The 26,756-nt window shown below is 44.0% G+C and overlaps 1 protein-coding gene across 1 annotated transcript in view; it reads right to left on the bottom strand.

The window, feature by feature from the left end:
- LOC142588615 (glucose dehydrogenase [FAD, quinone]-like) overlaps positions 1 to 26,756 on the bottom strand; it is a 76,235-nt gene that overhangs the window by 24,433 nt on the left and 25,046 nt on the right. The window contains exon 6 of the mRNA XM_075700450.1: positions 18,266 to 18,433. Within this exon, the coding sequence (XP_075556565.1) occupies positions 18,266 to 18,433 (168 nt within the window). The remainder of the gene's footprint in view (positions 1 to 18,265; positions 18,434 to 26,756) is intronic.

Here is a 26,756-nt window from a genome sequence, read left to right as displayed (position 1 = left end):
CAGGGATGCGACTGGGGGCTCGAAAGCCTGGAACGGTTGCTTGGCCAGCGATCCTTGCACAAAAGTCTTCTGCAACATCAGCCTCTAACCGCCCCTGGAAGAGCGCCAGCGCTTTGAATGGGAAGCGTTGTTCAGGGAAGGAACGTAGACCACGTATGGTTCTCCAGATGTGGGAAAGTGGCTTTCGGGGGTCTAGTGACTGGCAAAATCTTGCCCAACGTCGAGATGCCAATCTATCCATGCGACGTTGAAGTTTTTTTTGTAGTCGTCTGGCTGTCCTAAGGTCTTCGATGGATTTTGTACGCCGGTAACGCCACTCCGCACGACGACGGAGTGCACGAAGTCGCTCCAACTCTATATCCAATTCCGTGTGCTTCGACGAAACCGTGACTGTGCGCGCGGCGTGTAGCATTGTAGACTTGATTGCTTCCTCTAATCCAGAGGACAAGCCCTCTCGACAAGCATCCTCCATGGTGGAAGTAAAAGCGGTCCAGTCAATTAGTCGAATGGTGTTCCGTGGGGTGGGACTGGACATTCCTTTCATGACAAGGTATGTGGGAATATGATCACTCCCGTGTGTCTCGATATCCGAAAACCATTTAACATATCTTGTGAAACTGCTGGAGACGAAAGCTAGGTCAAGACAGCTGCCATAATTCACGCCTCGTATAAACGTTGGGCTGCCGTCATTCAGGAGTGAAAGGCCGTGGTTACAGGCGAAGTTTGCAAGTCTTCACCCTCTTGCATTTGTTCTTGCGCTTCCCCATGCTATATGGTGCGCATTAAAATCTCCGATGATGACATATGGGGCAGGGCACACAGACAAGATGTTCGTTAATCGTTTGGGATCAAAAACACTTGAAGGCGATATATAAACGCCAACAAGTGTAAACATGAGTTCGCCCTTTTTAATTGTTAGGCAAACGTATTGATTTTTATCATGAGGCGGAATCGGCTGGCGAACATATGTCAATTCTTAACGAAGAAAAACGATGACTTTGCTGCATGCATTAGTTGCGGATATAACAGCTTCGTATTCCGATAATCTGACTGGTTTTGACACATTAGGCTCACATATGACAATGACTGGGAACAAATGAGTATATATATACTGACGAAAATCCGAAAGGTGTGATTTTAGTCCTCTTGCGTTCGATTGTATGATTGACGCTGCCTTGACTTCCTCTCGAAACGATGGGCGATGGCTGGCCATGTCTCTATTCGAGGCACTCAAGCACTGGGTTTAAGGCGTCCAGTACTTTCAGTGCATTTTGAGCAGACGTAGTTCCAAGGTTCCACAGAATCACTCGAATGGCATCTATGAGGGGACGCAGCATTGAAAGGACTTGACGATCTGCTTTGGGCATGGCATCAGCGGCAGGAGCACGCTCCCGAGCGGGCTTGACAATCTGTAGTTCTGTGGGAGATTGCTGGCTTGGAAGCGCAGGCCATTCTTCTTGAGACAAATTCCTTTCAGGCGACTTCCTTGTGCTGTTCAGCCCCTTTTTGGCCTGATTGGAGAAAGTGGGTGCTACAATGGAAGCGGCCCTCTCCTTTCGCGGCTCTGCCTTTCTTGAGGCGGTTCCGTGACGCCGACGCCGACGCCGACGCCGGATCTTTGCAGCAGCCTCCTTGTGTGTCGAATTCTCCCGAACCATTTGCTTGAGAACAGCGACCTCTTTCTTGATGCGAGGGCAGTCCCTAGACGACGCAGCATGGGAACCATTACAGTGGCCGCACTTTAGGACAGTAGCCGGGCACGTCTCCTCCGCGTGAGGTTCAGCACAACAAAATCCCAATAAAGAAAGGCGTCAGACAGGGAGATACGATCTCTCCAATGCTATTCGCAGCGTGTTTACAGGAGGTATTCAGATACCTGGATTGGGAAGAACTGGGCATAAAAGTTAACGGGGAATACCTTAGTAACTTGCGATTCGCTGATGATAGTGCCTTGCTTAGTAACTCAGGGGACCAATTGCAATGCATGCTCACTGACCTGGAGACGCAAAGCAGAAAAGTGGGTCTAAAAATTAAAGAAATCTAAAGTAATGTTTAACAGTCTCGGAAGAGAACAGCAATTTACAATAGGTAGCGAGGAACTGGAAGTGGTAAGGGAATACATCTACTTAGGGCAGGTAGTGATGGCGGATGCGGATTATGAGACGGAAATAATCAGAAGAATAAGAATGGGCTGGGGTGCGTTTGGTAGGCATTCTCAGATCACGAACAGCAGGTTGCCATTATCCCTCATGAGAAAAGTGTATAATAGCTGTCTCTTACCAGTACACACCTACGGGGCAGAAACCTGGAGGCTTGCGAAAAGGGTTGTACTCAAAATGAGGACGACGCAGCGAGCTATGGAAAGAATGATGGGTGTAACGTTAAGCAATAAGAAAAGAGCAGATTGGGTGAGGGAACAAACGCGAGTTAATGACATCTTAGTTGAAATCAAGAAAAAGAAATGGGCAGGGGCAGGACATGTAGTGAGGAGGGAAGATAACCGATGTTCATTAAGAGTTACGGACTGGATTCCATGGGAAGGGAAGCGTAGCAGGGGCGGCAGAAAGTTAGGTGGGCGGATGAGATTAAGAAGTTTGCTGGGACGACATGGCCACAATTAGTACATGACCGGAGTTGTTGGAGAAGTCTGGGAGAGGCCTTTGCCCTGCAGTGGGCGTAACCAGGCTGGTGATGATGATGATGACCGACAAGCTACGCGCTATATAGGATTGAATATCTCTAGCAGCATAGTGGAATCCTTGAATTGGACACTGCTTTGGCATAGGTGATGTCACGTGAATACTTTCTATAAAATCTCATAATCATGTTTCCCCTGTGGCAACTAGCCTTTTGATACAGCTCAAACACTAACTGGCTCTTGGAAACGACTGAATGTGTCTAAAATTATGTATTGGCCAAATCACGCCACGGCAAACATTCACTATTAGAAGCTAAGGTTTTATTGTGATTGGAACTCTCGTTTTCCCTAGTAAAGAGTGAAATAATAACTTTACTGTACGTGTGGTCGAAACAATACAATGAATATGACCTGATCTTGCCAGAGGAGATAAGCCATCGAGATGTTTGTGTGTTAAAATTAACACCTTCTTTCTGCGTTCATTGAAAGCGAAGCTTTCTAAATGAACCTTACCAGACTTTGCGGATTGTTGGTGTTACTTTTTAATTTGCCGATCCAAATGGTTCAGATAGAGGATAAGAAGAATAAGGGGAACAGAAGGGCTTTATTTTCTTTCTTATAATCATTAGAAATGACAGAAAATGGGGCCAGCCGAAGCACCAGATATGTTTTTTTGTAGCATTAGATAGACCAATGTAGATAATGAGGTAAGAGAAATGAAAGAAACGTTGAAATGTTCATGTCCACGGCCTTGGCTGTATGCAGCGCTAGATAACACTCCCAGGGGTAATCGTGTGTATCAAACTCCCCGAAATGTAGCCGGAGCAATGGCGCCGTGATACACCAACAGGTAGAGCAGCGCATGCCTAATGCAGAGCCGTGACTTCGGTCTCCACCTGTGGTAAATCATCTTTTCCTCCGGTTTAATTTCATTTTAGCACAATATTGTCGAACTTCAAATAAGCATAACAGTTAGGTTCCCCTATGCTTTCTCTAGCTTCAATAACTGTAATTTCCTATGACTGATACGCAGGCTACCGCACTCATATAAGGAATCGGGCTAAAGTAGCCCGATCTGTACTACCCTAGGATTTGTGCATGACTGGAGCCTGCTTCGTTCTTTAAAGAATTACACAATGAAACAACAAACGATACGTCCACGTTGTCACCACAACAAATATACGTCTTCAAGCGCAAACAAAAAATCCACACAACAACTCCTCTGGGGGATCTATAACCATGTGCAAGCATTGTGCCACTTGTTTAACACCATGCAGTCGGATAGCACTGCGGTGACACCAACTGCTGCGTACGGCGGCGCAAGGCGCATTGAAGACGCAACCTAAGTACCGCAGGTGGCGGCGCCAGTTGCGCTGATTAACTTCCGATCATTATAAGCCGTTATCGCAATTTAGTGCCTTATCCATCCGCGAGGAACCATTATGAATCGTACTCTGACGTTGGCTGCATAAAACACGCCAGTGCGGACCATATCTTGAAAGTGATTTGCCACGCGGAAAGAGAGTGCTAACTAATAATAGCTTTACACGCTGTGTTCTCGGCGCTTCGTGTTGAAGAGAGGCAGAGGGCCCATATTTCAAAAGTGATCTGCGAAAGTGTGAGGGTGCGGCGTGTGCTGAGAGCTTCGTGAGCGCTGTCTTCTCGCCGCTTCGTGAGCGTTCAAACGACAGGCAGCACGAACATAAAATCACTCGCAGCTGCTGGAACTATCTTGAAAGCAGTCGTCTTACGTGACAAACGGTTTTTCTCGTTGGGTAAGCTTAGAGATGCTTAATAAATATGGGGCTTTACGTGCCAAAACCACTTTCTGATTATTAGGCACGCCGCAGTGGAGCGCACCGGAAATTTCGACAACCTAGGGTTCCTTCACATGCACCTAAATCTAAGTACACGGATATTTTCGCATTTCGCCCCAATCTAAATGCGGCCGCCCTGGCCGGGATTCTATCCCGCGACCTCGTGATCAGCAGCCTAACACCAAAGCCACTGAGCAACCACGGCGGGTCATAGAAATGCTTACGCACTTGAAAACGGCAAAACCCATATCACGATTACTATCGACGTTAATGCGTTTATCGTTGAATCAACATAGCAACACAAGGCATTGCCAGCGTCAAAATTCATTGGACCACGAATATCCTCTGAACATCTCGAATAGATCCGAACCTCCATGTCCCTGTTAGGACGTTCAGTGGATAATATGAGGACATTATTTTGGAACGCCCTCTTAAAAAGAACCTTCAGACATCTACAGGATTGAAGTGCTGGGATCTAAACAAATCCCAAAACTTTAATCCTATGCAAGTCCGAAGGATTATTTCAGCGGCATGTCCCACGCCGGACATATGCGGGACAAACACAGAACAATCCAACACGCTACGTGATCATATCGTGGAATGTTAAGCTTCTTCTACAGCTGTCTGCAGCGCACGCTCTTCCAAAAAGACATGTCCGCCAGCAAGATGCAGCTGCGCCACTGAGAATGCAGCTTCCAATGAAGACCATAAGTGGAGAAGTCGCACTGAACGACCGAAAATGAAAAAGCATAATGGCAGGAAACGTCACAAAGTGGTAGGAAGAGCACCGGAACAGCTGCGCAGTACTTCCGACCTCAAGGCGTAACTGAAAGAATCCTGTCCTAAGCGCTCACAACATGTAAAGAAAGCCAAGTACTGCAACAGCTGCAACGGCTCGAACCCCTGCTGTAGAAGAGAGCAGTGACTGCATTTGCCCAATTGAATCGCCACTGTTTGTTGTATGTACACTATGCGCTGATTTGCGCATAGTGGGGCACGTGACTTAACGCCACCGTTTTAGTGGATCTCTTCGCCCTTCGTGTTGTCATGTTCCAACCGCGCTCATGTGCCATCCGCGCTCAGTGTGCGCTTTTTCTCAGAATGTGGTATGATACAGAGATTGTCAGTTGATCCTGAGTTCAAGCGTGAACCTTCGTCAGCTCCAGGCAACGTTTCTGTCGTACACTTTGGAGCTCCATCTCCGCGGCGCCCTTACGTCTTACGCCTATGAAGTGGTCAGTGACAGTTATTGGAGTCAGTTTTTATATTCGCAGCCCTGCAACCTTTTCGACTAGTGTGTCGTCGTGATTGTGCGTTATTGAATGCCGGGCACTGTACGTCAACGTGCTTTGCGACAACAGTAACATTAATCGGCGATTGACCGTACGTTGTGCTGCCGCCATACCGTGTTTGGTTGCATCGTGCTGTTTTCCTGCTAACTTCCAAAGTTGCACTGTGCTATATTGTTTCTGTGAAGCGCTGAGATTCGCCGAAAAGAAGTTTCTGAATGCAAAGCTTAAGAACCGCTAACTGCTACCATGTAGCCCACAGGATAGGTCCGCAAGAGCTATTGTTGTGTTTGCCATGAACAGTGGCGAAAAATAATAAAATAAGTATAACTGTTTCGTACACGCACTTTCGGGAGTATCCACGCTTGAGCTTCGTTTGTGTTTTGTTTCCGTAACCGCGATTGTGATAGGAATCGCACAACAGTGTAGTATTGGCGTAACTTACCTTTTGTGGGGATTTGTATAACAGTCGAAGCACTTGCTGCACATTTGCCCCGCCGCGCTGCTAAATTTTACCGTGCCTGTGTTTAGGGCTGGTACATTTTTCTTGCCAAACAGTGCCGTGCACGTTTCTTGGAATAACGAAACTTCTGGCCGACTTGCTACACTTCTGAGTACAAAAACAAATACTAGCCCTTCAGCCCTTAAGACACCCTTGATTAAGTTCACACGTGATCGGATGCTAGTTTGGTGGTGACATTAAGTGATGTTTACTCCTCAGCTGTATTTGACGATCGAAACGTTAGGGCTGACCTAATTGCTTGTTCGCATGTGGCCGTATTTTTTTCGTACGTAACAGTGAAATTTTTTTCTCAATTGAATGTTTTTACCCGCGTTCATAATGGTAAACGTTTTGCTTAAACTTCGTACTTGCGCTGTTGGCGTTTTGTTTGTGCAACCGTGATTGCCAAACTAAGCGTACGAGGTCATGCGTTTGGAATAACAGAACTTTTGGTGGCGTTTGTATTGCGACAAGAGAAAGTTCTGCACGTCATGACTGGTCGCAGTGCTGAATTTATTCACGGGTGTCTTAAGGGCTCAAGGGATGGTATTTGTTTTTGTCAAAGAGTGTCACGCACGTTGTAAGAACAAAGAAATATTTGTGCGACTTAGTCTTCAACTGATCTACACGCGAACGAGTGCATGTTAGCCTGGCGTTAAGGTCAACTTCGCGTTTCTGCTCTGTAACGGCGAAACATGTGCACTGATCATTAGCTCGTTCACACATTACCGCATCTTTAATTGGCAGGTTTGTGTTGACTTTCTGTCTCGCACTCCTAGTGATTAACCGTGTCGCTTGAGCTTCGTCTGCCAGAGGCGTTTTGTTTGCGTAACGATCATCGATAGCAATCGTAAACAGCGTAAGGGGGGATTAACTAAACTTTTGTAGGCATTCATATCTCACTGGCAGTACCTCTCCCTCAGAGTGGCTGGCCAACCGAGCTGCTCCAGTTTTCTTTCCTCTTACACAACCTATCATTTGGGCCAGCATATGTTCGACATGCGTGCGCGACGTACTGTACAATATTAAAGAGATTTTTCCATCCCCATATCGTCATTGTATCCTTAATGAAGCTTTAGGCGACAATCGCTTGATTTTATTATTGGCTGATCTTTTTATTATAGTAATAGAAATTGTATGGACACTATAGGTGACATTCCGCTGACAACGTACGTTGGTTGTGGCTGCGTAACCATTATTCCCGCGCAGCTATAGTGTGGAAGATCGCGTAAACTTAGCTCAGCAAGCTCTGTAAACGTGTTGTGACTAGTAGTAGCAAGATACGGTCGCTTGTTTCTGCTGCTTCGCTTCAGCACAGCAGCGTTCCGACATGGAGTTTCTCCTTTCATCGAGTAAGATGTGTTCATGCTTGTCTTGGCGCACCACACCAAGTTTAACCTAATAGGAAGCGAAGTTGTACAAGAATTTACTCTGGCAATAACACGTACAGCTGCTTATATTTACTTACTATAGCTGTCTGGTAATTTCCTATCGCTATCACTGCTTCGCCTTCAATAGCGAGTGCGCTATTATTACTGCTATCAGCTCGTTTGATAAAGCATTCCTGACGTAGAGACATTAGGATAATTCATTTTACCTTTACACAAAGTTGAAATTATCATTTCTTTTCTGGTGACACCCAGCTCAGCTAGTTCATATAAAGCCACATGGAAGCAAAGTTGCTGTCAGAACCAGCAGATTGCTCTCAAATGTGCAGCTTGTTCACATGCACATGGCGGACAGTAATGTGTGTACATATTTCTAACACGTCCTTGTTGCATGCTTTAGAGCTATAATGTCTGCTTTCGACCAGCCACGTGTGATTTTGGGTCGACATATTTCTGCGTTGCCAATTAATACTGTAGGAAGCCCTCGGAAACGTGCTAACTTAGCACCCCTGATCTGAACAGTGCGTTTTCGTGACTGTGACCAATGACATGATCCTGCAGCGAAACCAGCAAACTGTGTAGGCACGAACGTACCCGTGATCTCTTGTGTTCTGCATCCGCAACAATGGATGAAAGGCTGCATCCTTCAAGTGGTAACTTCCTTAGAGGCAGATGTACCTGTGAACTTTGGGATTGACTTGTCTCTGTGACTGTTGAAGCAAGTTCACCGAAATTCCCCACTACATTTCTTAGTACCTGTGAGCTGCAGTGCATTTTGTGTCTGCGGCCACTGAAGCGAGCCTGCAGCAAGCTTTACCAAATTGTGTAGTCAACAAGGTATCTGTCATATTTTCAGAAGTATTTGTATCTTTAGCCATGGAAGAAGAGCCACAACCAGCCTCTGGTCAATTCATCTCAGGCCAGCTTATACCGGGAACATTTTAGGATGAATTTGTGTTTCTGTAGCCGCTGAGGGCAATTCCGCACAAATCTTGTTAACTTTGGTACGGGTGAACTCATACAATAGCTATTTTTGTCTATGACCACTGAAGCGAGCGTGCAGCAAGCTTTTATTGAATTCTGTAGTCGCCAACGTACATGTGGCGTCTTCAGCAGTATTTGGGCTGCGACCACGGAAGAAAGGCCGCATTCAGCCTCAGTTAATTTGCTTAGAGGCCTTTGAGCCTGTGAAACCCTGAGGTGAATTTGTATATGTGACCACTAAAGCACAGCAAGGATTTTGCAACTTGTGGTACCTTTGAAGTATGTTTAGTTTTGTGCTGAAGCAAGTGTCTTATAACTGAACTCATGCCTGCGAACTCTAAAGTAGTGTTCGTGCCTCTGACTGCTAAATTGAGCCTGTAGTGATTTTATTATTGACTAATTGTATCTATGCAATTTTTATTATTTTTATTGTGTGACCGCTGAAGCAAGCCTTCAGAAAGCCTCAATGAAGTAGCTTCCTTGATTGCTGAGACACCTGGTAACTTTTCTGCAAATCTCGCATTTAGGTGCCTGCAACCGCTCAAGTGAGCGAGCCCGCAGTAGCGCACCCTTACAAAATGATTTCAAAATTCTTTGTCTGGCCGAGATGCATGTGCAACACATTAGTTCAACTGAAGTGGTCTCATCACTACTCTAAGATGCTTGCTCTGCTGACCTTCAGCAGAATGTTTCATGGATGAAGAGTGCATTTAAACTTTAAATGAGCGACCTTACATGAGCTGTTTCGTTAACGAAACAACTTCGTTAACGTTAGGCTTAATGTAGTTGTGACATCTTGAGCATATATTTTGTTAATGCGTGTAACTACTTAAGACTCCCCGCAGAAAGGCTCGTGGAACTTCCTTATAGTGGCTGACATATCCGAAATTTCCAGCAAAGTTTGCGTTGATTTACCTGCAACGACGGAAGTGAGCCCGCAGCAAGCCTCTTGATAACTTCAGTTGTTGCGCCACTGCAAGTTCTTAAATTTTCTTGTTTGCCAAAGTGCTTTTGTAAACTGTATAATTCATGGTCTCTTTTACTGGCAATGGTGCGTCATAATCCTTCTTGGCCGAGCTTGTATGATAAGCTTATTGAGTATTATTTCTTGACATTGATGTGCTTTACTGAATACTGCTAAGTGTGTTTGAGAGTTGGACCCTGTGGGCATCCAAAAATGATGCACAGAATTTTTTCGTATGCCCCTGGGACGTTTGAATGTTCCATTCCTGAGATCTGTTCGACGTCTGTAGGACTTCGCTGGTCTAATGGTAACAACTTATGTCAGGGGTGTACTGCAGCGGGATTCCTCTTTCGGGCTTCGATGCTGATTGATGATCATGATTTAATGACATCCCATTTAAAATAGGTTGGCGAAACATAGTCACCCAGCCTGCTTGATGTAATCAGGTATGCTGTACGTGCTCCTTATATAGCATTTTTCTGTACACCTCGTTAATCTTTCTTTCTTCTTCAAAATCTACGTTTTACCACTAGCTATGAGGGTAAGAGATCCAGTCGTATCAATCTCTGCCCTGTTTATTTTCCCTCAAATACTCTAAGTGTTTCTTGCTTCTCTCGCGTACTGACCGGCTGATGCTTCCACCCGCATTAAGCCCAAGCACTTCTGGAATTTGTGCGTTATGGTTTCCTCTGGGTGAGTCTCTCCGCCTTCCATTATGATGTGCTTTCTTTTACTTTCATTAATTTCACTGCAGCATACACATGCCTCATCTATTTCCGAATGTTTGTTCTTCTATATTTTGGTCCTTAGACAACCTTGAACCTCAAATATGAAGCCACTGTCCCTTCCATTATCGAATACCCTCCCCGAAGCCTGCGCGTGTCGTCCAAAATGCATGGTGCACCAGTGCATGTGAACGCGCCATGTGTCAACCGATCTCCTCTCTCGCACTTCATTCTGGACGCGCTGCGCCACCTAGTGGCGCTGACTTGAAATCCATGCGGGGCCACCCGAGACGTTCAGTATTTTGCTTATTTCCCGAGCAGGCACGCAATCGCTATCGTGCTAAAGGCGTTGCAGAGGACTCAGAATTATAAAGTATGCATCAGCGCTTCAGAAAATCTTCGCTTCACAATCGTCGGATCTGTATAATCTCGTTCCTCTGTCGACCTTGAATTCATTGTCGCAATAACATACCATATGTTTTTCTCCAGTAGCAATTTACAATAGGTAGCAAGGCACTGGAAGTGGTAAGGGAATACATCTACTTAGGGCAGGTAGTCACCACGAATCCAGATAATGAGATGGAAATAATCAGAAGAATAAGAATGGAGTGGAGTGGGTTTGGCTGGCATTCTGAGATCATGAACAGCTGGTTGCCATTATTCGTCAAGAGAAAAGTGCATAATAGCTGTGTCTTACCAGTACTCACCTACGGAGCGGAAACCTGGAGGCTTACGAAAAGGGTTCTACTTAAATTGAGGACGACGCAACGAGCTATGGAAAGAAGAATGATGGGTGTAACGTTATGGGATAAGAAAAGAGCAGATTGGGTGAGGGAATAAACGCGAGTTGATGACATCTTAGTTGACATCAAGAAAAATAAATGGGGCATGCGCAGGACATGTAATGAGGAGGGGAGATAATCGATGGTCATTAAGGGTTACGGACTGCATTCCAAGGGAAGGGAAGCGTAGGAGGGGGTGGCAGTAAGTTAGGTGGGCGGATGAGATTAAAAAGTTTGCAGGGACGACATGGCCACAATTAGTACATAACCGGGGTAGTTGGAGAAGAATGGGAGAGGCCTTAGCCCTTCAGTGGGCGTCACCTAGCTGATGATGATGATGATGATGACGACGATGATGATGATGATGTTTTCTCCTATTTCATTGTCTATTCCTTCCAACGCCCTATTGCTGACAATGGTACTCACGTCCTGCCGAATGCCGAGGTCTTTTATGAACCGCTCGCCTTCAACACTCGCACCTGAGATGCTGAGCAAGTACAGTTGAAAATCCGGGTATTCGCGTGACGCGAACGATGTGTTCATGAAGGCGGTAGCCTCGATTCCAGCCGGAAGAGAAAATGGACCTGCGCGAGTGAGTCAACTTTTGACCATGCTATACTTAAGACTAAATGCAGCTCTATTATGAAAAAAAGCTCAACCACTGAAGTACAACTAAAGAGATCATTTGTAGTCCCAAAGGTATTCGTGGTGAGCTGTATGTACCAGTGTTTGATGAATCTTTCTGGTAGTGACTGGGAGTACTGGGCATGTGTCATATTGTCTCTGCTGATCTCAAATGAATCTCTTTCCTGCTAACATGAGTCATTCGGTATCTGCCTGTGGATGTGTGTTGCGGTTCAAGAAACTCTGCTAGGTTGCGCTGCTAGGTTGCAGAGGTTGCTAAGCGCTGCTAGGTTGCACAGAGTGTTCTTCGGGAGGAGGGAAACAGGAATCCTGCTGCAGTACACACCTCCTACATCACTCGTTTCCCCCGTGGCAGTACGTTGCCTCGCTATATTGAGTTAATGCTAACTGCATTAAATGCATTGCACTGTCGTGGACAGTGATAGGGAGATATCTCCTGACATTTTTTTCGCGCTTGAGTACGTATATTTGTTTAGGGTAAAATGTTGACCGTGTTTTCACTCCGTAATTTTATGATGAAAAGGATGAAAAGAGCACGTCCGCAGTCATCTACAAATCCTAGGGGTAAATACATAACTTGTTCCAACGATGGCAGTACGTTAATTGTGTCGCTATACATCATTTTTTCATTGGCGCCGCCGTATTACTACGCAGTGGCGTCATCTATGGGGAGTCGGCATGCTGGCTTGGGCGAGCGCTCCGTCTTGCATGGCAGGTATACGCTCGGCGGTACTTTCTGGCGTTTGCTTTCGCGCTCGTGCGGTCTGTTTAGTGTGACGTGACGTCTTCTATGTTGTAAACGGTTCTGTGAGACGTCCTTAAGTGGTTTAAGTTCGTTTGGCCGGACTTTCTGCTGGCATTGAGGTGGACGGAGTAGCCACCGCGATATTTGCGCGAGTATTTTAGCGTACAATCAGCCTCGAAGATAATTTTGTATTTCCGAATTTTCCATTCACTAATGTGACCTCATTGCAGTATTCTCCTCTAGTCCTAAGCTGAGGTTTAGGAACAATGAAACATACATGACGATCGTAACAACGTGGGTGCCGTTCTGCTACGTTAGGAGCTGTGCTTTTATACATTTACAAGCGTTCAAACGGTTAGCTACAGATTACATTGCATGACTACTAGCTTTGGTGGATAAGGTCTCCATCTATGAATAAAAATAGTTTAGGTGAACAATAACAATAATAGACCTATAAACTTTGCGATCTATAAACTATGCGAGGTCGTATTGCGGCGTTAGCCCGTTCTCTCTGTCTTTTTCAAGGAAGAAGACAACCGATGTTTTCTTTCGGCTGTGTTCGTTTTGTACTCTACTACGCACTCACGCGTAAATTGGCACCTAAATATTGCCAACGCATTCTTCTTATGCGATCCCTCACCTATATTATGCCTTTACAGGGCAAAGAGAATGCCTCAGCGCATAGCTTATATATGTTTCATGCTGGTTCACCAACTACAGTGATCACTGTATTGAGCAGCGCCATCGGCCTCATGCAGGAGGCTAACGTAGACATATAGTGATTTCAAGCCTACTAGATTTCAAATGCGTGTGAACGATGCCAGTGGATCACAAATATTTGATAGCGCCTGCCACATGCGCTCTTATGTTTTAAACCCTACGCCAAGCGATCAGATTGTGAGCAGATTAACCATTTCATGCTGGTAATACAGAGACACCGGTTCTCTTTGTTGAATTAAAACCGACGTACGCAATATAGCTCACAACACACACACACACCGCGGCTGATAATGCGAGTCACATATTTGCGCCCCTAAGAGATAATTCCGCGTACTGTAGTTGGCGATGCACCAAAAAGCTTCCCGGACGATCTTTTATGAAGGGACATTGCGCCAATTTCACAAAGCATGATCTAAAACATATCGAAATCGTTGCGCAGCCCGCGACAGCAAAACTTTCAAGCAGCGCCGCGTCGGGTCGCTCAAGCCAGATAGAAGAAAAGGCTTGCCTCGCGCCCTTTCCTCCTCGCCGGATGAAAAGGGCCGTATCAATTAGGTGAAAACCAATCAGCGTCAATAGTGATCGCGAGATCTGTTCTGTCGGTTTTTGTTTCCTTCTTTGTTGCCGTTTCGTTCACTCTGCGCGTCTTGCTCTGCTAATCTGTTCGGGCACACATGTACCCAGTGGCACATGGCCAGTTAAACATACCCAGTGGCTCATGTGGTCTATTCCTATGTTTTCTATGTGGGCAGGTACCCAATGGTACAAATCCAGGGGCTCACACCAGAGGCAAGTTTCTTGTGACATATATCCAAAGGCGGAAATTGGCGTGAATTATGTCAAATATGATCACGGCGCCAGTTGTGCGTAGTACTCAAAGATGGTAATAAGAAAAATAAATTTAGTTTGCGAACTTCCTTCTCAAGGAAATTACTCGACAGCATTATCGCACTGCTTCCGAACCCTGAGTTATCTCAAAGCTTCATCTACGCGACACCTGCCGTAGTTCCAAATGGGTCTGACTTAAACGTGGCAGGTTCCCACCAATAAGGAGAGTATAATAGAATATTCTCACAGTGACGTGCACGCGTACCTCTTTTAAACAGAGCGTACTCGGTGGCGGCGGTGGCGCTTTGTGGCCACACTTCCACGTTCCTAGTTGTCGTGGCTGCCGTGCCTAAAATCAGGAGGTGGTCCTGGAGGTTCTCGCCCACCGGGAGGTCCGTCACCACTGGGATCTGTGAATATTCCGGGTGTGTGTCTAAATTTGCTTAAAACTAAAATGAAAGGCACAATTTGGTACAATTTTTGGCTTTCGTAATTAGTGGAAGAGATACAAAAAGAGGCTTTTTCTTCGACATCTCCTCTAGTTATTCTGTTGTGATGAAGACATGATATTGAGAGACGTCGTGGCCGATCGGTGCGATAATTCAGAATGCTCTGCGAATAATATCAACGTGCAAAGCAGGGTGCGTACGTACGAATCCTCAGCCACTGTGCTATTTCTCGGCATTTCATAAATACCCGTATCAAAAATTTATTCACTTCCTCCATTTTTGTGTCGCTGTTGTATTGCTGCGCCTGCACTGCGTTAATGTATTGCACTTTTGATGGAAGCGAATACGTGGTATTTGCCTTTCTCCATAGCGTAGAACCCAAATTCAACAACAGCTTGTTCCGAAGTAGTATTTTCTTTTTATTGGCTGGCCTTTTTCACTAATATATGCCTGTCACGATGATCGGTCCCCACCTGCTTTTAGAAACTATTCTAGCATTAGAACTTCTTAGGAAATACGCACCCAGAGTTTTCAATGAAAAAAGAATGAAGAAACTCCACTGACGTTGTTTAAATATTCGGAATAATGCCTCCAAGTTTAAGTTGGCGTGCCCCCCGAATTGCACTATGCTGGCCCCTTAATTTCAATCTGACCCGCCCCTAAATTTATATTTCGTCGCCCCGAATGGAATTGTGCCCATCTCCAAAGTTTAGTTGACCCACCCCCGCATATCAAGTTGGCCCACCCCCGAATTGAAGCTTGTCCACCCCCAAATTTAAGTTGACCCACACCCAAATTACAATTTGCCCCACCTGCAAATTTGAAGTTGATGCACCTTCAAAATTGAAGTTGGACCACCACTGCTATACGCCTCCCCCTGCATTTTCTATGAAACCGTATGTATCCGTATGGGTACTCTCTTTGTTATATTATTTTTTTCATCATTTCTCATTGATTACAAAGCTGCCAAAAATCGACAATTACATTACGATAATGGTTATATGTCTTAACTTCGCAAATTAGTATCTCTGCTTTACAGATTCCAGGCATTACACGTTTTTTCATGTCAAGGCTGAGGTACTCGCCGAAGAACGCTTACGCATTAATATAACAGCACCACAGTGCTCCGTACAAATTATGCTTATTTGTCACTTTCCCATAGCGTCATCTGTTTAATCTTTAATTTAGTGGATCAGAGAACTCTCGTAGCCAGACACAGGTTTTGAAGTTCTTTAATTATGTCCTAATTTTAACAATGCTTTACATTACTTCAAAAGTAGGTACTTTTATGTGTACCGCTTCTGTTGTACACCCGTGAGCAAAGATATACGGACCAGGGTTTGCGTGATGAAACCAATTTTTTCCTCTGTCAGCGATTTCGACTTCACATGAAAAAGTGCAGTCCAAACTTGGCATTAAGATTTTTCTAGTGCACTGACCAGTTACCGTTTACGCCTGTTAATTAAGAAGAAATTCTGATTTATTCGGTGACCCTGTGGTCTGCCATTGTTTCGCTCAATGGTATGCTTTCCTTCAAGTGTCGTGCTTTGCTTGCGCTTGCGGTAACTTCCGAAAATCATACGAATCAGTTTCCATGTCCAATAAAGTGGGGCAGCAATTGTGAAGGAACATATGAAATGATAAATTACTCAAGTAGATTTGGCACACAAGCATGTTGCCTTCTCTTATATATATATATATATATATATATATATATATATATATATATAGCATCAACAGCGTGGTTACGCCTACTGCACGGCAAAGGCCTCTCCCATACTTCTCCAACAACCCCGGTCATGTACTAACTGTGGCCATGTCGTCCCTGCAAACTGAATCTCATCCGCCCACCTAACTTTCTGCCGCCCCCTGCTACGCTTACCTTCCCTTGGAATCGAGTCCGTAACGCTTAATGACCATCAGTTATCTTCCCTCTTCATTACAGGTCCTGCCCCATGCCTATTTCTTTTTCTTAATTTCAACAAAGATGTCATTACCTCGCGTTTGCTCCCTAACCCTAAATACACTATCCTGATGGGGGACTTCAACGCCAAGGTAGGCAAGAAGCACGCTGGAGACAAGGCAGTGGGGGAATATGGCATAGGCACTAGGAATAGATATTGCAGAGTTATTAGTAGAGTTTGCGGAACAGAATAATATGCGGATAATGAATACCTTTTTCCGCAAGCGGGATAGCCGAAAGTAGACGTGGAGGAGCCCTAACGGCAAGACTAGAAATGAAAGAGACTTCATACTCTGCGCTAAGCCTGGCATCATAGAAGATGTGGACGTGCTCAGCAAGGTGCGCTGCAGTGACCACAGGATGGTAAGAACTTGAATTAGCCTAGACCTGAGGAGGGAACGGAAGAAACTGGTACATAAGAAGCCGATCAATGAGTTAGCGGTAAGAGGCAAAATATAGGAATTCCAGTTTAAGCTACAGAACAGGTATTCGGCATTAACTCGGGAAGAGGACCTTAGTGTTGAAGCAATCAACGACAATCTTGTGGGCATCATTAGAGAGTGTGCAATAGAAGTCGGTGCTAACTCCATTAGACAAGATACCAGTAAGCTAACGCAGGATACGAAAGATCTGATCAAGAAACGTCAATGTATGAAAGCCGCTAACCCTACAGCTAGAATAGAACTGGCAGTTAATTTAACTTTTGAAGTTAATCAATAAGCCTAAGACAGTGGACACAGATGTATAATATGGATAGAATTGAACTTCCTCTCAAGAACGGAGGAAGCCTAAAAGCAGTGAAGAAGAAACTAGGAATTGGCAAGAATCAAATGTATGCGTTAAAGGACTAAGCTGGCAATATGAATACCAATATGGATAAGATAGTTCAAAGGGCTGAGGAGTTCTATAGATATTTATACAGTACCAGTGGCACCAACGACGATAATGGAAGAGAGAATAGTCTAGAGGAATTCGATATCGCGCAGGTAACGCCGGAAGAAGTAAAGAAAGCCTTGGGAGCTATGCAAAGGGGGCAGGCAGCTGGAAAGGATCAGCTAACAGCAGATTTGTTGAAGGATGGTGGGCAGATTGTTCTAGAGAAACTAGCCACCCTGTATACGGAATGCCTCATGACCTCGACCTTACCGAAATCTGGTAAAAACGCTAACATAATCCTATTCCATTAGAAAGGGGACGCCAAAGACTTGAAAAAATATAGACCAATCAGCTTAGTAAAATTATAGACCAATCACTAGAATCAGGAACACATTAGATTTCTGTCAAGCAGAGGACCAGGCAGGATTCCGTAAAGGCTGCTCAACAATAGACCATATTCACACTATCAATCAGGTGATAGAGAAATTGAGGACGACGCAACGAGCTATGGAAAGAAGAATGATGGGTGTAACGTTAAGGGATAAGAAAAGAGCAGATTGGGTGAGGGAACAAACGCGAGCTAATATATATATATATATATATATATATATATATTCTGTGTATATGCGTATCTTCTTGTAACCGTAGCAGGTGCGCAAACCTTCAAGACTAAAGCCCGAATTGCATACAATGCCAAATGTCCCCTGAGTTGTCCAAAGGAATAACTTGACTGCATATAGTGCAAACTGATACAGCCAATTTGGTTAAGTAAAATGCAAACAAGGCATATATTTTAAATTTAGAAATTGCAATCCCCAAGTAAATGTAGGGATAAAAATGGTCGCGTGACTGCCATGTCAGGGTTCTCCATTCCGAAACGGAGCGTTCAGAAAAACCAGATAAATGCTTCCGTAACTGAAGAACACAATTTCCTGTAGGTAAATACTTACACCCAGTCTGTCGAGGTCTGATCGGGGACCAACTCCCGACAGAAGAAGAAGTTGTGTGCTGCCGATTGTACCTGCGGAAAGAACCACTTCTCGCCTGGCCCGCACTGTCTTCTCTTTACCATCCTTCACGAATGTCACGGCGACGGCACGTTTGTTGTCAAACACAACCTATAAGGTAACAGGAAGTGTACCTTTTAAAGAAGCGTGAATCTGTGAGTATAATGGCATTGAAATTGCAAGCTTGCCAAATAAGTGGCTAGGAAATAAAAGTTAACCGACTGCTGAAGTTTAAACAAATGCTCAGCTCCAGCAGTAATTTTCAGTTTTCTTTTTTTTTTTGGACGTGTTTCTTGTGCTCTCTATAAGATCAAGTGGCCGTCGCCATCAAAATTTATTTCGTGCGTTGTAATTAATGCACTAAATCGTTAATTACCTCTTTAAACAGCGAAATGTATTTCGTCGTGTTCTTTTGCACAACCGAAATCACTAAATATAAATCTTACTTGAAGAGTGATTCCTGGAGTTATGCATGTCACACGAGTTTGGCGATGCGCATCCTACAGGCTGCGCTTCAATGGAACTTACGGAAAATGGTTCATGTCTGACACACTCGGGTAAGTGAGAAAAAAATACTGTATCTATTCACGCCCGACTATAGCTTTCATTTTCTGACGGGAAAAGCATATAACTCCTTCTGAGTTTTCTTTTGTGAATACACTTGCTTTGCAGCTAACATGTTTCCAGAGCAAATATTTGTCTAAGAGGCACGCAATTACAACTGTGTAGTTTGGTGTCAACAGCATTCAAAACGCACTAAATAAGTACTCAAAATTCTGCAAAAATAGAAAAGAAGAATATCTTAGGCTTCTTTTAAGTGACGCAGGTCCACTGAACAAAATATTGTGCCATTAATCCGTGAATGAGCTAAGCAAACCGACTGGAGTACGAAATATTTTTCGAGTGGGGGGAGCGTACGGAGGCCATCTCTCTCTGTATCTTTGTATCTCTCTCTCTCTACACACACACACACACACACGTATATATATATATATATATATATATATATATATATATATATATATATATATATATATATATATATATATATATATATATATATATATATATATATATACTGCCCATTGTTGTCCTTGGTGTCAATGTTAGTTGGCTTCATATGATACGCCCAATAAAAATCGGGCTCCTCGGTTAACCCCCTTTCTTCTTGTTTATATATATCTGTATATATGCACAAGAAGAAGAAAGGAGGTTGTCCGGGACACCCGCTTTTTTAATCTTATCATAAAGAGCCACCAAACAAAGTCACCAGGGACAACAAAAGGCAAATTGTACTTACTAACTGTATTAAATGAAAAGTTGCCCCATCTTCACATTATGCGTATGATGCTCTATCTGTTGAGCTACCCTGGCGCCACTTCCCCTTCGACTTTCATTGGTATTTATGTATTACTAATGGAACAACCCCTGGGAGTGCTAGCCAGCGCCACCCCTCGCAAACCTTGGCGGCGAATGTGGAACATCCATGCTGCCGCAGGCGCTACAAGAAAGTGATTTTTTGGCGAAGGAAACTGGTCAATAAACCTACAGATGCTACCTGAAGGCATCAGCGTTGCAGGCTGCCAGTCCTTCGTAATGTTATGAACGTGAACAAGGGTGGTTAACCGAAGGGACCGATTTGTTAAATCACATCATCAGAAGCCAGCAGACAAAGACAGCAAGAACAACACAAGATTAATTACTTATATTCACTAATTCAATTAGAGAAAAGATAAATTGATTGATTTGAAAGTGGATTGAAAAGACCTTGCCGCAGGTGGGGAACTTCTCCACGCTCTACCAAATAAGCTACCCCGCCGCAACTTTCCAAGGTTATTTCTGTAGTAACACATCAATACCCCAGAAAGTGTATAGGAAAACGGCGCGGTGGTAGCTCAATTGGCAGAGCATTTCATGCGTAATGCCAAGACGTGAGATCTCTTCCCCACATACGGCAAGCTGTTTGTTCACTCACTATCTACAGGATTATTTCTTTCTTGAATATAATCGGTGAGTGGAAGTATTTGCAGCCATGTAGTCCTTGGTGTCCTTGTTGCTTGGCTTTTTACTTTATATATATATATATATATATATATATAAATATATATATATATATATATCCTCATGATCACCAGCCTGGTTACGCCCACTGCAGTGCAAAGGCCTCTCCCATACTTCTCCAACAACCTCGGTCATGTACTAATTGTGGCCATGTCTTCCCTAAAACTTCTTAATCTTATCCGCCCACCTAACTTTCTGCAGCCCCCTGCTACGCTTCTCCTCCCTTGGAATCCAATCCGTAACCCTTAATAACCATCGGTTATCTTCCCTCCTCATTACATGTCCTGCCCATGTCCATTTCATTTTTTTTATTTCAACCAAGATGTCATTCATTCGCGTTTCTTCCCTCACCCAATCTGCTCTTTTCTTGTCCCTCAAGTTTACACCCATCATTCTTCTTTCCATAACTCGTTGCGTCGTCCTCAATTTAAGTAGAACCCTTTTCATAAGCCTCCAGGTTTCTGCCCCGTAGTTGAGTAAGGGTAAGACACAACTATTATACACGTTTCTCTTGAGGGATAATGTCAACCTGCTGTTCATGATCTGCGAATGCCTGCCATACGCACCCCAGCCCATTCTTATTATTTTGATTATTTCCGTCTCAAAATCCGCATCCGCCACCACTACCTGCCCTAAGTAGATGTATTCCCTTACCACTTCCAGTGCCTCGCTACTTATTGTAAATTGCTGTTCTCTTCCGAGACTCTTAGACATTACTTCAGTTTTCTGCAGATTAATTTTTAGACCCACTCTTCTGCTTTGCCTATCCAGGTCAGTGAGCATGCATTGCATTTGGTCCCCTGAGTTACTAAGCAAGGCAATATCATCAGCGAATCGCAAGTTACTAAGGTATTCTCCATTAACTTTTATCCCCAATTCTTCCCAATCCAGGTTTCTGAATACCTCCTGTAAACACGCTGTGAATAGCATTGGAGAGATCGTATCTCCCTGCCTAACGCCTTTCTTTATTGAGATTTCGTTGCTTTCTTTATGGAAAAATACAGTGACTGTGGAGCAGCTGCAGCTATATTTCAGCATTTTTATACACGGCTCATCTACACCATGATTCCGTAAGGCCTTCATGACTGCTGAGGTTTCGACAGAACCAAACGCTTTCTCGCATTCAATGAAAGCTATATATCGAGGTTAGTGATATTCCGCACATTTCTGTATCACCTGATTGATAGTGTGAATATGGTCTATCGTTGAGTTGTCTTTACGGAATCCTGCCTGGTCTTTTGCTTGACAGAAGTCTAAGGTGTTCCTGATTCTATTTGCGATTACCTTAGTAAATGGTTTGTAGGTAACTGACAGTAAGCTGATCGGTCTATAATTTTTCAAGTCTTTGGCGTCCCTTTTCTTATGGATTAGCATTATGTTAGCGCTCTTCCAAGATACCGGTACGCTCGAGGTCATGAGTCATTGCGTATGCAGGGTGGCCAGTTTCTCTAGAACAATCTGCCCACCATCCTTCAACAAGTCTGCTGTTACCTGATCCTCCCCAGTTGCCTTCCCCCTTTGCATAGCTCCCAAGGCTTTCCTTACTTCTTCCGGCGTTACCTGTGGGATTTCGAATTCCTCTAGACTATTCTCTCTTCCATTATCGTCGTCGGTGCCACTGGTTCTGTACAAGTCTCTATAGAACTCCTCAGCCACTTGAGCTATCCTATCCATATTAGTATTGATATTGCAAGCTTTGTCTTTTAACGCATACATCTGATTCTTGCCAATTCCTAGTTTCTTCTTCGCTGCTTTTAGGCTTCCTCCGTTCTTGAGAGGATGTTCAATTCTATCCATATTATACTTCTATGTCCACTGTCTTAGGCTTGTTGATTTACTTCGAAAGTTCTGCCAGTTCTATTCTAGCTGTAGGGTTAGCGGCTTTCATACATTGGCGTTTCTTGATCAGATCTTTTGTCTCCTGCGATAGCTTACTGGTATCTTGTCTAACGGAGTTACCACCGACTTCTATTGCACCCTCTCTATTTATGACCACAAGATTGTCGTTCATTGCTTCAACACTAAGGTCCTCTTCCTGAGTTAAAGCCGAATACCTGTTCTGTAGCTTAAACTGGAATTCCTATATTTTGCCTCTTAAAGCTAACTCATTGATCGGCTTCTTATGTGCCAGTTTCTTCCGTTCCCTCCTCAGGTCTAGGCTAATTCAAGTTCTTACCATCCTATGGTCACTGGAGCGCACCTTGCTGAGCACGTCCACATCTTGTATGATGCCACGGGTTGCGCAGAGTATGAAGTCTATTTCATTTCTAGTCTCGCCATTCTGGCTCCTCCACGTCCACTTTCGGCTATCCCGTTTGCGGAAGAAGGTATTCATTATCCGCATACTATTCCGTTCCGCAAACTCTACTAATAACTCTCCCCTGCTATTCCTAGTGCCTATGCCATATGCTCCCACTGCCTTGTCTCCAGCATGCTTCTTGCCTACCTTGGCATTGAAGTCGCCCATCAGTATAATGTATTTTGTTTTCACTCTACTCATCGCCGATTTCACCTCTTCATGGAAGCTTTTGACTTTATGGTCGTCATGACTGGATGTCGGGGCGTAGACCTGCACAGCCTACATTTTGTACCTCTTAGGAAGTTTCACAACAAAACCTGCCACCCTCTTGTTAGTGCTACAGAATTCCTGTATGTTACCAGCCATATTTGTACTAATCAGGAATCCAACTCCTAGTTCTCGTTCCTCCGCTAAGCCCCGGTAGCACAGAACGTGCCCGCTTTTTAGCACTGTATATGCTTCTTTTGGCCTCCTAATTTCTTTGAGCCCTATTATACCCCATTTACTGTCCTATATATATATATATATATATATATATATATATATATATGTGTGTGTGTGTGTGTGTGTGTGTGTGTGTGTGTGTGTGTGTGTGTGTGTGTGTGTGTGTGTGTGTGTAGAGAGGGAGAATGAGAAACAGCTTGTGAATTCGTGAGGGATCTTAGCAGTAAGTGCCACCTGGCGTCACTCTGGCGACCGCAGGCCGGTAAACATTGACACGGTATTTTTGGTAAAATATTCACTGTATGGTATAGGCACGTTGACGTTCTGACTGGGCAGCGCACACTCAGAGCAGGCCTAAGTGGCATGTCATGTGATGATCGACTCACTTGCGGATTACCCGATTTCCTTTAGAAATAAAAACGGCTTAAAATGCCTCAGCCAAAGTTATCTTTGTCAGCGACAGATATCGCTCATTATGAACCTCAAAAATCTAGTGTTGCCAATATTTTCTGAACCGTGTTACTGACGTAAGACAAGAATATCACTAAAATTATCGCTGTAACTATGATATGGATCTTCAGAGCCTAGGTGTTTTAAAACACTTTAATGTAAACTAACATAAAATAAATCTTTTTTTGACATCTCATGTTCTTACACTATCCGTGCAGTTGAATAACAGTAAACTTACCAGCAAGTTATAGAGGACTTTGGCTTGAATAATATATTTAGTATAGGGTTGACGAATATTCGATGTTTAGAATACGAATAATCGGTGTGTGATATATTAAGAATGCTCGGAACTATTCCGTATCTTTTAATATTAAAGCGAAGAAAATATTTTGCAACAATCAAAGCTGTAATTATCAGAAGCAAAACGACGACATATTTTCGAGAGTAACGCGGAAACAAAAACGGTAATACAAGCTTTGTTTTCGGTTTTGCGGTGGAAGTGTGGCTCTGGTTTATATTCCTTCAGCTACATCTTGCACACAAACATAAATGCCCAAGAATGCGTGGATATGGCAACTGCCGTTGCAGTAGCCCAATTGGTAGGGCAACGCGCGCGTAATGCGGAGGTCGTGGGTTCGGCTGTCACAGTCAGTAAGTTTATTTCTCCTGCCTTTTCAATTAGCTTCTCATCTTTATACTTCCAATAAAAAACTACTAATAATTTCCGATAGGCTTTCCTTTTCTTCATTATCTGCGGGTTTTATATGGTTTTGACTAACAAATATATGCTGGCGTTCTTACAAAAAACGACAGCCTTACAAAACCGCTTGCCCCTTGGTTGCCTTTCTTTTCGTCCAATATATGACTACCAGCGAATTTTTTTTTCATGTGACCTGGCAATTATTCTTCCTTGAAGTACAGTCATGCAGCAGATTTATATTTTAGGTTGCAACCAGTAATGTTTTCCTTGTATCGGACCCTTTATTGATTCTAGGGCACATAAGTACCTCCTTAGCCTTTTCTTTTCTTTTTCCATACCTTCAAGTACTCTTTAACAACTATCTATTTTGCGTTTCCGGAAAGTTGGTTATCCAGCTGCCTGTTTTCCTCGCAAAGCTTCTGTGCAACCAGGCTCTAAAGGTGTCAAGCGGCTATTCGTGCTGTTCTTTTGATGACGGTTGCAATGATCTAGTATGTAAATCAATCCTAATTGCGCGTGATCGGTGACTGTCTGTTTGCTACAAGCGTGTTCCTAAATATACCGAAATGAATATTCTTGCTTTACATATGTGCATGTGCGTTGGTGTATTCGATGTTATATTGGACATTCAATTCTTATTATTCATATTTGATACATATTAGAAAAAGTGCACTTTCGATCACCTACGTCTAATATTTTCATAAATGATTATGCCAGCTATACATTTTTCATTACCTTCCGCATGCTTCAGACGGAGTCCTACCCCTCTAGGGGCTTTCTGAACATGCTCCACGCTGACATCGATTCACTCTGCCTAGATGGTGGCAGGGAATTTTTTTTCATAAGATCACAAGCTCTGGAAGTGCCCTGTGTTGCAAGTTTTTAACGAAGAAGACTGGGCGAAGTCCATCGCAGAACCCAGGGAAGACGTCCAGCTCCTGGCTGTCCACAGAGCCCATGAATAATCGGAGAGGCGTGGTCTACGTGTTCCGACTTAGGACTAGCCAACGCCTGGGTAGGGACCTACCTATTACGCCCCCTGCTTCGTTCGTGTGGAGCTGAATAAAGTTGTTTACTATTACTGCCTTCAGTTGGAAGGTTACAAACGTAGCAAGATTCAAATCAGCACAAGCAACGTAGTTTAAGTAGCATGAAAGTGCACTTTGTATGCATATTACCTCTAAATTATTTGTGCTTCTCAACGTTCGTGGTAGAACTAGGTTCCACGCTACGCTCTTGGCCGCATGTTATTAACACGACGATGGCAATTACCCTAGCTTTGTGCTAGTCAAATACTACATTTTCACCCTTGATGCTGCCTTGGAGTACTGATTGTTCCGAATGACGTGGGAAGTGAAAGCGATTTGTTCAGTCGAGCGTGAACGAGCTCAGCCTTTCCAATATTTACGCCTTTTTCCCACAGTCGATATGCTTTCTTCACTTGCTGTATTTTAAATCCTTTACCACAAATTTATTCCACTTAGTATTGGTAAATGAGCTCTGTGACACGTTGGCGGACGTCTACCTATTGAATGTATTTAACGATACCGCTGTGGCCACAGCGTTTAAATTCATTCAGAAAAATCTTATAAACTATAAAGAAAGTTTATTTTGGTGAGAACAATGTAAAAGCAGTCAGGGCCGCTGTGCTGTGAAGTGATATCAGAATGCGAAGGCCACCACTTGTGAAAGCAACCATTGGTTCGTCATGGTCACGGAGCCTATCAGTGTGTAGCGAGTTTTGGTCATTAACGTGCAGCCGTTCAATGTTACCGTACGTTGTGGAAGGCCACTTTGAAGTAACTGTTCTAAGTTCTAAGTTGTAAAAATATTGTCAAATATTCATTCAAGTCAATAATAAAAAAGCAGCTCATTTCGACAAAGAAAACTTTGCAGTAAACAGACAAAAGAGCCACTAATACGCGTGACAAGATCGCTAAATGGCAGCACTAATTAAATACCAGTAAACTACAAGAAGCAAGTCTGATTTTGTGCGTTCAAAGTTGCTTAGGCTAGATGGTCCCAACAAACACGGGATGCTGCAAGGGGTGGTAGATTAAACTTTTATTGGACTGCCCAGCGACAGCTTTCTCGGCAATCCAGGCTTGCAAGGCACGCCCCGCAGGCATCTCGAACCGGAAAGTGCGGTAAGACTCAAATGCTCATTGCGGCCGGCCGAGCATCATCTGCTAGAGTACGTGGCGACTTCACTCGAAAGACAATCCTAGCTGCCCAAGAAGGGGATACGTACTTAAAGTATGTGGACACAATTCTGCTAGAAACCTTGGCACCAGCTGCTGTTTTGTTGGATTTGTCAATGCGCACTCGACCGTGACCGCTTTCAGAAGTGTGTGTGTGTCTGTCTGTGAGGGGGAGGCGTATGCCCCCCCCCCCCCGCCGCTCACACGCTGGTAGATACGCCTACTATATGCATGGCGTCACGGACGTACAGGCCAATATCTTAATACATCTCACTCCAT

The sequence above is a fragment of the Dermacentor variabilis genome, chromosome 7, assembly GCF_050947875.1.
Source record: "Dermacentor variabilis isolate Ectoservices chromosome 7, ASM5094787v1, whole genome shotgun sequence".
Taxonomy (NCBI): domain Eukaryota; kingdom Metazoa; phylum Arthropoda; class Arachnida; order Ixodida; family Ixodidae; genus Dermacentor; species Dermacentor variabilis.
Note: the sequence above shows the minus strand (reverse complement) of the source record. Positions and strands in the feature narration are given on the sequence as shown.